Below are 16,313 nucleotides of genomic sequence, written 5' to 3'. Positions count from 1 at the left end.
CTCTGTGGATAACTTTTATTTTGGACACCTTTCCCTTTTTAAAAGCCTTAACTCCTCTCAGTCTAATTTTGAGTAATCTAAACATTACCCCAAAACTTTACTGCACAGCGTAAGCCTGTGTCAAATCCAATAAATTTGTGGGCACTATTTCCCTTTATCATCACTTTAATTGTCACGACTTCTTCCGAAGTCGGCTCCTCTCCTTGTTCGGGCGGCGTTTGGTGATCGACGTCACCGGCTTTCTAGCCATCGCCACTCCATTTTTCATATATCCATTTGTCTTGTCTTGTTTCCATACACACCTGGTTTCCATTTCCCCAATTAAGCTACTTGTATTTAACCCTCTGTTTCCCATCATGTTTTGTGTGTAATTGCTTCATGTTATGTGGTGTTAGTTTACGTGCTTTACTTTTATGTTCCATTTTTTGAGCATGTTTGATTTATGTAGTGCTCTCGTTTTGGAACTATAATAAAAGTGCGCCTGTTCATTATACTCTGCTCTCCTGCACCTGGCTTCGCCTCCAATACACAATTTGACGTTAATGTGCTTGTGAATTACATTGGCCTCAAAATTTTCAGCTCAACACAAGTTCATACAGAGTTATCTGACCTGGAGGTTAAGCATATTAGTATCTAAACATGCAGGAGGCAGGAGGCAGGGTGAGTTCAGGACCATGGACAGAGTGCAGACTTTAGTTGTGCGAGTGAGTACATTAGTTCACTGTAATTATTTGATAGCAGAGTTAGCCCATGGTTCTCTCTTAACTACACCATGACTTTGGGCATTCTTTATATTGTGCTCTGTAGACTTTTTTTAGGGTAGGGCAAAGCCTGAAAATCACATCCTCCAACTCTGAACCAAAGACACCATATAGCAAGCCTCATGATAATATCTTCAGCCTGGCTGGCTATGTGTTAATCTGTCTGTTGAGCTGCATCCAACATGTGTGCACGGCATCCCCCACACAAGGGGTGGGGTGAGGGTTAAGGCTAACGCGTTTGCATTGCAAATAAGTCGAGCAGCGGCAAAGTAATGCCATTTGTTGAGACTAATTAATAAAAAAACATGCAGATGTGTGGTGGGGGAGGATTTGTGTTTGTTACCCAGCTCCGCTTCATGCTCTCGTTGCCTAATCGAGCACATAATGACAAATTGATCTGGAAAAAAGAGAGGGAAACATGGGTTGGAATTAGTTTTGGCCGGTAGTTCGAGTATGCCAGAGGTGTAAGGATTTTATCATAAGGATTACAATTGGGAGCAGTGGCTGAATCTGGATTCATTGTATTGTTACTTATATGTAAGGTTTTGAATGGAAACCAGTAGCATCTGTACCGTCACTCAACTAAGCTATGCCCACCAGCCTCAACTGTTTTCTCTTCAAACTTTTGAAAGTAAACCATGTGTCGGATCTACTGTTGAACCTTCCAGGTATACTTGAAAATGTAAAAAGCCCAAACATATGGCCTACAGTCGGAATGGCAAAACATATGCCTGCATTGTGTGAGTGGGTAAATAAATGCATGGTGTTTGCTTTGTGTGTTAGTCAAGCCGTGAACCTGCAGTTGTCTGCCCCTGTGTGCCCGCCTCCAGTAATACACTGGGCCAACCAGCAGGCACCATCAATATCCGCATTGCTAGGGATATGCCACTGCCCTAGTTGTGAATAAACAGACTCCCCATCCTTCAGAACCAGCCGTTGCTCCTGGAGGCTTATCCTCATGGAGGAACAGCTGTGTACCCAAAGAGAGTTGAAATTGAGCTTTAAGAAAGGGAAGAAAGCAATTTACGTTGGCACCATCTCTGGGAAATCTAGAGAAGTTGGCTGATTGTTCAAAAACGCCATCTGCTCCTCTCTTTGAACTTCCGATCAAAAGCTGTCAGCAAACTACACTGTCTTCCTCTTTTTTTAGCCATGCTGTTGTTGTCACCACCACTGCCATCATCACCAGCGCTGCTATTCCCAGCACCCCTCCCACCATCTCCATTTCACTCTCACGATTAATCTGAAGACTTAGCGCCCCTGCATTTTGATGGGCCTGTCGCGTGAAGCCTCAAATGAGCTCACTCCCACTCATGCATTTATACATCAAAGTGACAAACAGACTTCTTTATTAAGTGGCTGTGTCTGACTGCATGAGGGTCAGGGGGCGGCAAATTGGCATCCAGAGATCCCATCCCAGAGTCCCTCTCATCGGGTGTTTTGGCGGCCGTCACTCCCTTCCCCCGGTTCTCCAAGGACAGAGCTATCCAAGCAGAAGAGCCAAGTCGCTCATCTTATTCACTTACAAAAGACATAATGGCATTATGCCTCAACGTCTCATAAGCGAGAGACACTCGGGTGCTTCTCTCATTCAGGGAGGGTCAGTCTTCACAGGATGACTGACTTGAAAGAACTCCCAATCAGTAATAAAATAGACAGCATTGGGCCAAGATGCCCTCAGACCTCACTAGCTGCTGAACATATTTAGTTTGGTATTACAGAGTCCAAGCACGCTATAAGGATAATGTTGGCAAGGTAGTAGGCCCATGGAAAAGCTCCAAACACAAAGCAAAGTAGCAGGGTAGACTGCCACCACCTCTACATGTGCCATTCTGCCTCTCCGCAGTTCCCTCTGCCTGCCTCTTTGTCCACCCAATTAGCTGGTCTTCCAGGATCCAGCATGTTGTTCCTACCTTCATTGGCCTGCAGGAGACCTGGCACGGGTGTGTGGGTTGTTGTGTATTTGTAAGGGGGCATAGTGCCCCAAAAAGTCAAGGGAGCAGATGAGGGGTAAGCATGGCACCTGGACCACCCTCCCTCTGGGGTGCGGTGGCAGCTGAGCTTGCCTAGAGCAGCTGCACAGTGTATTTCCCCTCCATGCCCATACACACACACACACACACAGAGGGATGTATGCACACTTGCGCGCAAGAACACAGACACACAGAAACACACACACATCATCACACATGCATCCAGGTCCCCATCCAGGTCCTGTGTGGCTCAGTTGGTAGAGCATGATGCTTGCAATGTCAGGGTTGTGGGTTTGATTCCCATGGGGGTCCAGTATTGAAATAATGATGTTGTAACATCTTGCTACACATATCTATCATTCCTCATTCATGTATTCGTCTGTAGGCTGTAGGGTCAAGCCAAACTTATCATTGGAAACAACATCCTGCTGTAGCAACTGCAATCATAATTTTGCAGATTTTTTTTATAGACATAAAGTAGTCAAAAGTTTACTTTATGTATCGTGAATAATGGTGAGTGAAAAAGTTACACAAGGTCAAAGATCAGGTTAGCATGCTTTGGGGGTGTGTTCTTTGACCCTCCATAACTTTCTCACTCATCATTATTCACGATTCATTCAGGATTATCTGTAGTCATGGTAGCATCCACATTAATGTAGAAGTGTTTAGAAACATATCCTATTCTTATTTACAATAAAAGTGTCTCCAAAATGACACAATACCTTATATAACATTCATTTTCTATTGGGCACAATGTATGGTACAGTATGAACATGGTACCAAGTACTAAACTCTTTAGTGGTGTCAATAAATTTGACCTCTACCTTTTTGAGAAAAAAATATCCCTTGTTAAACAAAATCTCTTGTATATAATCTCTACGTATAAAATAATATAATTTCCCAATTTCATTGGCAAACAATAGAGCTCCGTATTTGAATTCTTTATTTTATACAGTCATTACTGCTCGTCTTTATCAAGGGTGTCAATAACTTTGGAACCCACTGTATATGATTAGTCATATAATTTATGGATATGCACTCAGAGAGAGAGCTTCCCTCTAGCTTCCATGCCACCCTCTTTCCCAGCAGAGTTAGATTTCATCAAGCAAAGTTTAATCAAGGACTTGATTGAATTAAAGCAATCTACATAAGCTAGATATGGAAACGGCTTGGACAGTTGCCACAGTAGACGTTAAGAGGCAGTAGTCCATTTGGTTTGAAGCAGCGGACGTAGAGAAATGTGAGAGGGGCCATGCTCGTTGCTGCCGTGTTCCATTAGTGATATCAGGCAAACTTTGAGTCGCCCCATAATATTCAGAGAGGGGGCAAATACTGAAAGACTGTTGCTTTTTTATCACTCAGACTGTCAGTGTTTGATGAGGCTTTTTGTCCCTCCAAACCCTTTACATACTTTACAGGCTATAGCAATGGCCCTTTCATCAATGCTAGACTTCATTGAAAAATAGCTTACCATAGTTGAAATGTTTTATCTGAATATAAAGGAGGACCAAAGTGGAAGATTAACCATTTGCCTTCAGAGATGAAAAGCGATTAAAACATATCTTCAAAAAGAATGCTATATCTTTGTCATTTAGATACATTTAATTGCTGTTTATTTAATTAACATAATCTATGTGTTTGCTATTTTAAGAGCAGTTTTAATTGTGTCTCAGTGTTTATTGATTTTGTAATTATAATGGAGTGCTTAGCAGGCTGTTTCTATTAATCCTTATTTTCAAATCACCAATTACTGAAAAACTCATCAAGAGTTGCACTATTTGCTTTGATTTCCTGTGTTTTTCTGCTCTTTAATGTCTAATGAAAAAAAAAAGTATGGGTAATGTATTTACGCACCTGTGAAAATATATCACAACACAAGTTACTGTAGGGGAAATATGCTGGTCTATGGTAAATTGAAATGGCAAGCAAGTTTCTGCAACCGCCCTAGATTACTGTAAAGTTGTTACGGGGGTCTTTTCTAATTGGTTGTCTGTCTCTGGTGTGTGTCCATTCAGATTTGCCACTTGTCAATCTGTCAGTGGAGCCTCAGCCCATTCTGGAAGGAAACCTGGTCAAGTTCCACTGCTCAGCCAAGGCTAACCCACCCATCACACTGTTCAGGTGAGATGACCTACAGTTGAAGTCGGAAGTTTACATACACCTTAGCCAAATACATTTAAACTCAGTTTTTCACAATTCCTGATATTTAATCCTAGTACAAATTCCCTGTCTTAGGTCAGTTAGGATCATCACTTTATTTTAAGAATGTGAAATGTCAGAATAGAAAGAATGATTCATTTCAGCTTTTGTTTCTTTCATCACATTCCCAGTGGGTCAGAAGTTTACATACTCCATTAGTATTTGGTAGCATTGCAAACATTTCAGGTAGCCTTCCACAATAAGTTGGGTGAATTTTGGCCCATTCCTCCTGACAGAGCTGGTGTAACTGAGTCAGGTTTGTAGGCCTCCTTGCTTGCACATGCTTTTTCAGTTCTGCCCACACATTTTCTATAGAATTGAGGTCAGGGATTTGATGGCCACTCCAATACCTTGAATTTGTTGTCCTTAAGCCATTTTGCCACAACTTTGGAAGTGTGGTTGGGTTCAATGTCCATTTGGAAGACGCATTTGCGACCAAGCTTTTACTTCTTGACTGATGTCTTGAGATGTTGCTTCAATATATTTTTCCTCCCTCATGATGCCATCTATTTTGTGAAGTGCACCAGTCCCTCCTGCAGCAAAGCACCCGCACAACATGCTGCCGCCACCCCCGTGCTTCACGGTTCGGAATGTGTTCTTCGGCTTGCAAGCCTCCCCTTTTTTCCTCCAAACATAACAATGGTCATTATGGCAAAACAATTATATTTTTGTTTCATCAGACCAGAGGACATTTCTCCAAAAATACAATGTTTTTCCCCCATGTGCGGTTACAAACCGTAGTCTGACTTTTTAATGACGGTTTTGGAGCAGTGGCTTCTACCTTGCTGTTTGGCCTTTCAGGTTGTCGATATAGGACTCGTTAAACTGTGGATATAGATACTGTTACGCACGCCTCTAGGAAGAGGAAACGCAAAACCCTGCTACAACTCAACTCCCCGTGGAGTGAAAGAGGTATGGGATTGTAGGTGCAAGTAAGGATAACAAAAGCAGAGAATTTACCGTTTACAGGGAATTTATTCCTTCACACGGTAAATTTGGGGAAAAGGGGCTGAACGGAAGCAAAGCTAAGAAAGTAAAGGTCAAAGCCCCCTCTCCTACCTACCCATTACTTACCACCACCTGGTGCACTAACCAAAATACAGAGGGTGGCCCACCCAGGTCTTACCTAGTGTGTATAGACAATAAATACTAAGGGTTATGTATGCCCACAGGCCTCTTGCCTAAGCACTCCCTAGGTGCCTTCCCCCCTGGGAACAAATGAAACAGAATAACACAAACTACTTCACATCAAAAACTGAGAAAAAACCTTCTCAGGACAATAAAGAAGCTCTCTCTGAGCAAAAAACTAACACAGACTATAACCAGTTCTCTTAGCAACAACTAACATAGTACATACCAAATCTCTTTCTGTGAAACAACCAACTTATGACATAACCCTCAGCTCTCCTCTTACAAAGGAACACTGGCTTTTAAAGCTGGAGGAGTCTGTAATTGGATATAGCTGTATCCTCTGACGAGAGGGCGGGGTCAGCTCCAATTAGCAAAGGGGGCCGACCAATCAGCTGCTTGGGGGGAATTTCAGGAAGCCATTTCCTGAAACTCACATACGAACAAAACCAGAACACAGAAACTGGGGAACGTAACAGATACTTTTGTACCTGTTTCCTCCAGCATCTTCACAAGGTCCTTTGCTGTTGTTCAGGGATTGATTTGCATTTTTCGCACCAAAGTACGTTCATCTCAAGTAGACAGAACGCGTCTCCTTCCTGAGCGGTATGACGGCTGCGTGGTCCCATGGTGTTTATACTTGCTTACTATTGTTTGTACAGATGAACGTGGTACCTTCAGGTGTATGGAAATTGCTCCCAAGGATGAATCAGAAGCTTCTAAAGCCATGACATCATTTTCTGGAATTTTCCAAGCTGTTTAAAGGCACAGTCAATTTAGTGTATGTAAACTTCTGACCCACTGGAATTGTGATACAGTGACTTATAAGTGAAATAATCTGTCTGTAAACAATTGTTGGAAAATGACTTGTGTCATGCATAAAGTAGATGTCCTAACCGACTTCCCAAAACTATAGTTTGTTAACAAGAAATTTGTGGAATGGTTGTAGAACAAGTTTTAATGACTCCAACCTAAGTGTATGTAAACTTCTGACTTCAACTCTACCTATACTGTACATGCACAACTAATGTATGTCTGTCTCCACCCCTCTCTCATGATAGTCTATATCAGATTATTTTCACTCTGAACTTGGTTCCTTGTGAAGACTTTGAACTTGCTGTCTGGGAACTTTACTCGAAACTCCATTACTAGTCTCTAAATGAAAAATGTATCATAGCAAAATATATGTGGGCTAGACATCCTGCATTATGCAATGCCCCGTAATGAGAAAGAAAAACACTGAAACAAACTTCATATGATATACAAAGGTCCTCTCTGATAGATGTTGCTTATAGCAACACTTCAGTGTTGATGGCATTAATCACTGTCAGAGAATTCTTATGATGCCATGACACTATTAAATCTCTCATCGATTTGGAAAATATTCACAGAGGAAAATGTAATGACAAATGTCTGTTGAAATTGCTTCCCAGTCATGTACTTAGAGGCTAATGAATGCATTGACTTGCATGGCTTTTGTTTTGAGATAATGTTGTCTATATACCCTGAAGATAGATACACTACGGTGAGTGGGAGAACAGCTGGTATTGTGTTGTATCTGATGAGGTTGTCAAGGTTACAAGGTCTCATGTTAAAAGGGCGACATGGGAGTCAGAGTACTGAAGGAGGGCTAGTGGACATTTGTGTGGAAGGAGTGGGTTGATCTTCTGAACCTTCGCTGAACACATGTCTTATTCTTTTTCGCAATCCTTTTTGGATTCTGCCTGACAACTGCAAGCACACATTGAGAGGCTTGATTTGGAGCACTGAGTTTTTCAATTCTCACAAGAAATGTGAAATAGAAGTTATTTACTCTCATGAAATCTCACTTGGTCCTTGAAGAGGTGTAATGCCAAGGTGATTTGTCAAGACATGCTTTTCTGTGTGGGTTTTAAAACCAAGGGAAGAATAAGTGGAACAAAATCAATAGCGAAGGGAATTACCTGGCCGACACTGAGTCTGAAGCTGTATTGGGAAATGAAATGGATCTACAACACACTCACAAGTGGCAAAACAGAGACATTCCTTTGATGGATTCTGCCCTTTACAAAAAACAGATATCAAGGCAAACAAGACTTGTGTTTGACTGTACAGCTATACACCAAAGGCAGGTCTTCTGCTACCATCACTGTGGAAATCAGTCTCTATTGTAGTGGGACCCAGATCAACATTCCGCTGACATGTCTACATTGAGACGACTTTTCCTTTGGCATGGGAAACCATGGGAGAATGGATTGAAAGAAGGAGAGGGGTAGAACTTCAGGCTGAAATAGGCACTCTCTAGAAGGGTTTCACTAGAGTTAGGGTCCAATACCACTTTGAGTTGAGTCATTTGCATCTGAACCCACATTTCACTTCTGTTCACAGGACTGTGAAATATATAACCTTTTTCTAATATGCAACAGTGCAGATTCATTTCTGATTCATTTTAGCACACGTTCTCATAAAGAACCATAGGTTATTTTATCTCCAGTCTACCCCAGTCCAAATGGGGGAGTGTTGGACTGCTTCTGTCTCCCAGGGAGAGCTCTCCACTGGGGAGTTGACTGAGGAGAACCCCCCTTGTCCCCTGGAGAGAGTTACAGCAGTGCAGAGCAGGGAGCCAGCGGTGTGGTGTGGCCGTTAGTCAGCTCTAATACACCCTGTCTCTGGAGATCAGATATGGAACAAGGACAGGGCAGGCCTTAGAGTGATGGCCTCTCTGCCAATCTCCCCAGCCCGCCACTCTGCCATCCCATTCTCCACTTCAATAAGCACTTCACACACAGACAGAGCCAAGGTAGCAGAGGAGGAGTCAATGACATGGTGATTTCTATTCTCTATGATCTGCTGTGATTGGCCGGTCTAGGAATCTTGCTTACAAAAGCGAATGGAAAGCACTATCCCTGAGACAGATATCTCTCAGGCAGAGCCAGCACTCTAACTCCTGGGGGGAGAACATGTGTCTCAGGGATATTGCTGAGTAGAGTATAGGGAGTGACCTAACGTAGCAGGCATAGAAAGACGCCTGAGCGGAGTTCCCATTTATATTTTTCAGAGAAATGGAAGTTAGGTTTAAAATACTGTATCTCTCAAAACCAGATGTTAATGTTTTCTGGCGACTCCATATATTCTAGATATGGAGGGAAGTACTGTTGGAGTAAGTTTGTGTTTTGGTCTGAGTGTGTTGGTGTGAATAGAGGAATCGTAAAACAATAGAGCTGTTATGGAATCTTCATTACCTAATGGAAGCAGGAGGGGCAAACACAATACATCATATTCAACGCCATGGTGATAAATATACAAAGCTTTTTTTTCACTACTCAAAGCAGAGGAGGTCCAGAGAGGGACACGACAGAAGAGGAGTTTCAGGTCCCTCGTCTGCGCAATCTACCACGCGACAACAAACACATCCCTCTCCACACCCAGCAAACACCATCCCCAATTTTCTCCCCAGTTAAACAATTATGATGTTGTTGCTAGTTTCTCAAAAAAAAAATGGTCAGTTCTATCATCTACCTTTTCCTCGTCTGTGTCTCTGAGGTGGTTAATGAAGAAGTTTTACATCATGGCATTTTCCGTCACGTTGTCTGTGGGCACAAGCCACTGTTTGTTTTCCCCTGTGACTGGCTTTGTGCCACCCAGTGCATCCAGCCGACGAGAAGGACAGCGAGAGAAAAAAAAACAACAAAGCAACAGGCAAAGCAAATTAAATCCATCTTGTCTGCTCTACTGGCATAAACACTTTGGCTGAACACACTATCTTGACTGGTGCCATGCCACTAATGCCAGTAATGTTTTAAAAATATATATACAGTACCAGTCAAAAGATTGGACACACCATCTCATTCAAGGGTTTTTCTATATTTTTACTATTTTCTACATTTTAGAATAAAAGTGAAGACATCAAAACTATGAAATAACACATACGGAATCATGTAGTAAACAAAAAAGTGTTAAACAAATGAAAATATATTTTATATTTTATATTCTTCAAAGTAGCCACCCTTTGCCTTGATGACAGCTTTGCACACTTAGCATTCTCTCAACCAGCTTCACCTGGAATGCTTTTACAACAGTCTTGAATGAGTTTCCACAGATGCTGAGCACTTGTTGGCTGCTTTTCTTCCCTCTGCGGTCCAACTCATCCCAAACCATCTCAATTGGGTTGAGGTCAGGTGATTGTGGAGGCCAGGTCATCTGATGCAGCACTCCATCACCCTCCTTCTTGGTCAAAAAGCCTTAACAAAGCCTGGAGGTGTGTTGGGTCATTGTCCTGTTGTAAAACAAATAATAGTCCCACTAAGCGCAAACCAGATGGGATGGTGTATCGCTGCAGGATGCTGTGGAAGACATGCTGGTTAAGTGTGCCTTGAATTCTAAATAAATCATAGACAGTATCACCAGCAAAGCAAACACACACCATCACACCACCTCCTCCATGCTTCACGGTGGGAACCACACACACGGAGATCATCCGTTCACCTACTCAGCGTCTCACAAAGACACGGCCGTTGGAACCAAAAATCGCAAATTTGGGCTCATCCGACCAAAGGACAGATTTTTATCAGTCTAATATCCATTGCTCGTGTTTCTTGTCCCAAGCAAGTCTCTTCTTCTTATTGGTGTCCTTTAGTAGTGGTTTCTTTGCAGCAATTCGACCATGAAGGCCTGATTCATGCAGTCTCCTCTGAACAGTTGATGTTGAGAAGTGTCTGTTACTTGAACCCTGTGAAGCATTTATTTGGGCTGCAATTTCTGAGTCTGGTAACTCTAAGGAACGTATCCTCTGCAGCAGAGGTAACTCTATGTCTACCTTTCCTGTGGTGGTCCTCATGAAAGCCAGTTTCATCATAGTGCATGATGCTTTTTATGACTGCACTTGAAAAAAACGTCCAAAGTTCTTGAAATTTTCCGGATTGACTGACCTTCATGTCTTAAAGTAATGATGGACTGTTGTTTCACTTTTATTATTTGAGCTGTTCTTGTCATAACATGAATTTTCTCTTTTACCAAATTGGGCTATCTCTGTATACCACCCCTACCTTGTCACAACACAACTGATTGGCTCAAACGCATGAAGAAGGATTGAAATTCCTCAAATTAACTTGTAAGAAGGCACACCTGTTAATTGAAATGCATTCCAGGTGACTATCTAATGAAGCTGGTTGATAGAATGCCAAGAGTGTGCCAAGCTGTCATCAAGGCAAAGGGTGGCTACTTTGAAGAATCTCAAATATAAAATATATTTTGATATTTTTAACACTTTTTTGCTTACTGCATGATTCCATTTGTGTTATTTCATAGTTTTGATGTATTCACTATTATTCTACAATGTAGAAAATAGTTAAAATAAAGAAAAACCCTTGAATGATTAGGCATGTCCAAACGTTTGACTGGTACTGTATATATATTTTGTTACCTTCATTTAACTAGGCAAGTCAGTTAAGAACACATTCTTATTTACAATGACAGCCTACCAAATGGCAAAAGGCCTCCTGCAGGGACAGGGCTGGAATAAAAATGTTAAATACAGGACAAAACACACATCACAACAAGAAAGACACCACAACACCTCATAAAGAGAGACCTAAGACAACAACATAGCATGGCAGCAACACATGACAACACAGCATGGTAGCAACACAACATGGCATCAGCACAACATGGCGGCAGCAGCACAAAACATGGTACAAACATTATTGGGCACAGAAAACAGCACAAAGGGCAAGAAGGTAGAGACAACAATACATCACGCGAGGCATCCGCAACTGCGAAGGTACAACAGTGATGTTCTACCATGCTGTGAATTCATTGCCAGACAAACAGACGCCCTGGTTTTATTTGAATTGTAAGACACCAAACTGACAGTCACATCATCTATGCTCATGTCCCCTACCTCATGGCAGAGAGTATATTGAAATGTCATTCACAATGTTTTGAAACTATAGACAATGTTTTTGTTCTCCCTTCTAATATTGGGCCTTTTGTCATATTATGTAAAACAAAGAGACATTTCTGTCTATTTTCATATACACATTTCATTCAAGGAACATCAGGGTGCGATTTGATCAAAGCATCGTTATGAAAGTCTCTACTTTCCATTGAAATAAGTATTTTGATATATTCAACATTATGAAAATTCAAATGAGCAACATAATCTGTGCTGTGGTGTACTTAACCATGCCGATAATAATAATTTATTTTATATGTTAATGACATAGATAGCTGTTTAATTTGATATAATTCAGTTTACCATTGCTATCCCCTTAATCATATCAGTGAGAGAGAACAAGGTTGTTCTTTCCATGGTACACACTGATTTCACTGATATTGCCACATGCACACACACACATGTACACAAACACCCTGAGGCATACACCTGACTTGCACCTCATTGTATGACCTAAATCCCTGAATAGGTCCCGGTGGTAAGTGAGCTGTTGAGTAAGTTCTCGCTGGCCACTCTGCCCTCTCAGAGGAGATGCAGGTGTCTGATGGATGCAGAGCTGGCTATGTTTAGACTCTCTTGGATGGGGACCAGCACACCAGCCGATCTCTCACACTACCTGCAGGCACTAGCATTCTGTCTCTGCTCTCACTGCACTGTGGACCTCCCAGCCCTGGCAGCCTTACACTCCCTGCAGGCACTAGCATTCTGTCTCTGCTCTCTCTGCCCTGTGGACCTCCCAGCCCTGGCAGCCTCACACTCCCTGCAGGCACTAGCATTCTGTCTCTGCTCTCTCTGCACTGTGGACCTCCCAGCCCTGGCAGCCTCACACTCCCTGCAGGCACTAGCATTCTGTCTCTGCTCTCTCTGCCCTGTGGACCTCCCAGCCCTGGCAGCCTCACACTCCCTGCAGGCACTAGCATTCTGTCTCTGCTCTCTCTGCACTGTGGACCTCCCAGCCCTGGCAGCCTCACACTCCCTGCAGGCACTAGCATTCTGTCTCTGCTCTCTCTGCCCTGTGGACCTCCCAGCCCTGGCAGCCTCACACTCCCTGCAGGCACTAGCATTCTGTCTCTGCTCTCTCTGCACTGTGGACCTCCCAGCCCTGGCAGCCTCACACTCCCTGCAGGCACTAGCATTCTGTCTCTGCTCTCTCTGAAATGTGGACCTCCCAGCCCTTGCAGCCTCACAATCCAATTGGGAGAGACCTGCTGGACAAACTTCTGTGCTTCACTCACTTTAACTCCTCCAGTACTCTAGCGACCATACACTCTCAGTCACAGCCTGTGGAGAGTCATTCATCATCCGACACTGAGATTCAGAGGGCATTGATGATCGCTGTCATCATTGACATTGTCTAGTGAATTCTTATCTTATATTCATAGACAGTGTGTTGTGAGATTTAGAAACCATCATCATCATTACTATAGTCATTATCATTATCTTTTATTATATATTTTGTGTACAAAATTGTTTTCTTGAGGGACAATACCTACAGAACGCTGTGTGTAGCTTACTGCAACGGTAATAATAGCTTTTCCCAAATCCAGCACATTCTCCTCCAGGATCAATTACGTAAGGAAGGGACAGATGAGCCATGCATACCCATCTGCCCTCATTTTTTTATTATTGGAAACACAGGTGTCCCTGTGCATATTAAGCTGACAGTGCTCTCAGCGACTTCATTTTTCACACAGTGAAAAACTAGCTCCTACAGTGTGGAAACAGTCTCCTCGGCAGCCCAATGTGCAGCAGAGAAAAATCAACTGGAGCCAATTAGAAAGGTGCTTCACTTCACTTGCTGAATGAATGAGGTCTATTCTCATTTAAATTATACTACTCCTTTTAAGCATAGACCAAGGCTTCACTCATGGATAACAAATGAGTCCCTTATCCCTGGAATACTGCGAGTTCCCGATCCCTGGAATACTGCACAGTGCACCCTGTGCTCTTGGGTGAGAAAATAGATCCATGTTTTGTGACAGCTAGAAGTTCAAAGGTTCTCTTTGCCCATATCAGCATGCAAACACATCTCTGTCTGGGCAAGGTGAGAGGTTTAGGAGGATATAGAGTTGTATGTCCCAAAATACCTTGTAAATCTTCCAGAGAAGAAGCCCCATACATCCACTCATGCCTTGGCTCGCTTTAATAAATGGTCCCTGTCTCCCACAGCAACAGGGAGCCATCCAGTATGGCATGCTGAGCAAGACAGAAGTGATGACATAAGAAAAGTATTAACCCAGCAGTTGGGAGAAAACATCCCTCTGACAGATGCCTCCAACACAAACGGATGTTCTTCTCCCAATCCTGTGTCAATTTATTAACGTCGGGTAACTTTATGTGCATACAGTATGTGTCAGCTGACATCGCCAGGGGGGGACTCTACCGTACAGTACGTTTCAGCCTGCATCGTCAGGGGGGACTATCATACAGTATGTGTCAGCTGACATCGTCAGGGGGGGACTCTATCGTACAGTACGTTTCAGCCTGCATCGCCAGGGGGGGACTCTACCGTACAGTACGTTTCAGCCTGCATCGCCGGGGGGGACTCTACCGTACAGTACGTTTCAGCCTGCATCGTCAGGGGGAGACTCTACCGTACAGTACGTTTCAGCCTGCATCGTCAGGGGGGGACTCTACCGTACAGTACGTTTCAGCCTACATCGTCAGGGGGGGACTCTACCGTACAGTACGTTTCAGCCTGCATCACCAGGGGGGGACTCTACCGTACAGTACGTTTCAGCGTGCATCGTCAGGGGGGACTAACATACAGTTTGTGTCAGCTGACATCGTCAGGGGAGGACTCTACCGTACAGTACGTTTCAGCCTGCATCGTCAGGGGGGGACTCTACCGTACAGTACGTTTCAGCCTGCATCGTCAGGGGGGGACTCTACCGTACAGTACGTTTCAGCCTGCATCGTCAGGGGGGGACTCTACCGTACAGTACGTTTCAGCCTGCATCGTCAGGGGGGGACTCTACCGTGCACTACGTTTCAGCCTGCATCGTCGGGGGGGACTCTACCGTACAGTACGTTTCAGCCTGCATCGTCAGGGGGGGACTCTACCGTACACTACGTTTCAGCCTGCATCGTCGCGGGGGACTCTACCGTACAGTACATTTCAGCCTGCATCGTCAGGGGGGACTCTACCGTACAGTACGTTTCAGCCTGCATCGTCAGGGGGGGACTCTACCGTACAGTACGTTTCAGCCTGCATCGTCAGGGGGGGACTCTACCGTACAGTACGTTTCAGCCTGCATCGTCAGGGGGGGACTCTACCATACAGTACGTTTCAGCCTGCATCGTCAGGGGGGGACTCTACCGTACAGTACGTTTCAGCCTGCATCGCCAGGGGGGACTCTACCGTACAGTACGTTTCAGCCTGCATCGTCAGGGAGGGACTCTACCGTACAGTACGTTTCAGCCTGCATCGTCAGGGGGGGACTCTACCATACAGTACGTTTCAGCCTGCATCGTCAGGGCGGACTATCATACAGTACGTTTCAGCCTGCATCGTCGGGGGGGACTCTACCGTACAGTACGTTTCAGCCTGCATCGTCAGGGGGGGACTCTACCGTACACTACGTTTCAGCCTGCATCGTCGGGGGGGACTCTACCGTACAGTACATTTCAGCCTGCATCGTCAGGGGGGACTCTACCGTACAGTACGTTTCAGCCTGCATCGTCAGGTGGGGACTCTACCGTACAGTACGTTTCAGCCTGCATCGTCAGGGGGGGACTCTACCATACAGTACGTTTTCGCCTGCATCGTCAGGGGGGGACTCTACCATACAGTACGTTTCAGCCTGCATCGTCAGGGGGGGACTCTACCGTACAGTACGTTTCAGCCTGCATCGCCAGGGGGGACTCTACCGTACAGTACGTTTCAGCCTGCATCGTCAGGGAGGGACTCTACCGTACAGTACGTTTCAGCCTGCATCGTCAGGGGGGGACTCTACCATACAGTACGTTTCAGCCTGCATCGTCAGGGCGGACTATCATACAGTATGTGTCAGCTGACATCGTCAGGGGGGGACTCTACCGTACAGTACGTTTCAGCCTGCATCGTCAGGGGGGGACTCTACCGTACAGTACGTTTCAGCCTGCATCGTCAGGGGGGGACTCTACCGTACAGTACGTTTCAGCCTGCATCGTCAGGGGGGGACTCTACCATACAGTACGTTTCAGCCTGCATCGTCAGGGGGGGACTCTACCGTACAGTACGTTTCAGCCTGCATCGCCAGGGGGGGACTCTACCGTACAGTACGTTTCAGCCTGCATCGTCAGGGGGGGACTCTACCGTACAGTACGTTTCAGCCTGCA

At 44.4% G+C, this 16,313-nt stretch overlaps 1 protein-coding gene across 1 annotated transcript in view; it reads left to right on the top strand.

Moving 5' to 3' along the window:
• The window catches only part of LOC106612967 (kin of IRRE-like protein 3), a 224,465-nt gene that overhangs the window by 178,604 nt on the left and 29,548 nt on the right, over positions 1 to 16,313 (top strand). The window contains exon 6 of the mRNA XM_082956364.1: positions 4,750 to 4,855. Coding sequence (XP_082812490.1) covers positions 4,750 to 4,855 — 106 coding nt within the window. The remainder of the gene's footprint in view (positions 1 to 4,749; positions 4,856 to 16,313) is intronic.

Source organism: Salmo salar, chromosome 09 (genome assembly GCF_965601325.2).
Source record: "Salmo salar chromosome 09, fSalSal1, whole genome shotgun sequence".
Taxonomy (NCBI): domain Eukaryota; kingdom Metazoa; phylum Chordata; class Actinopteri; order Salmoniformes; family Salmonidae; genus Salmo; species Salmo salar.
The sequence above is the reverse complement of the archived record's forward strand: the minus strand, read 5'-3'. Positions and strand labels throughout refer to the sequence as shown.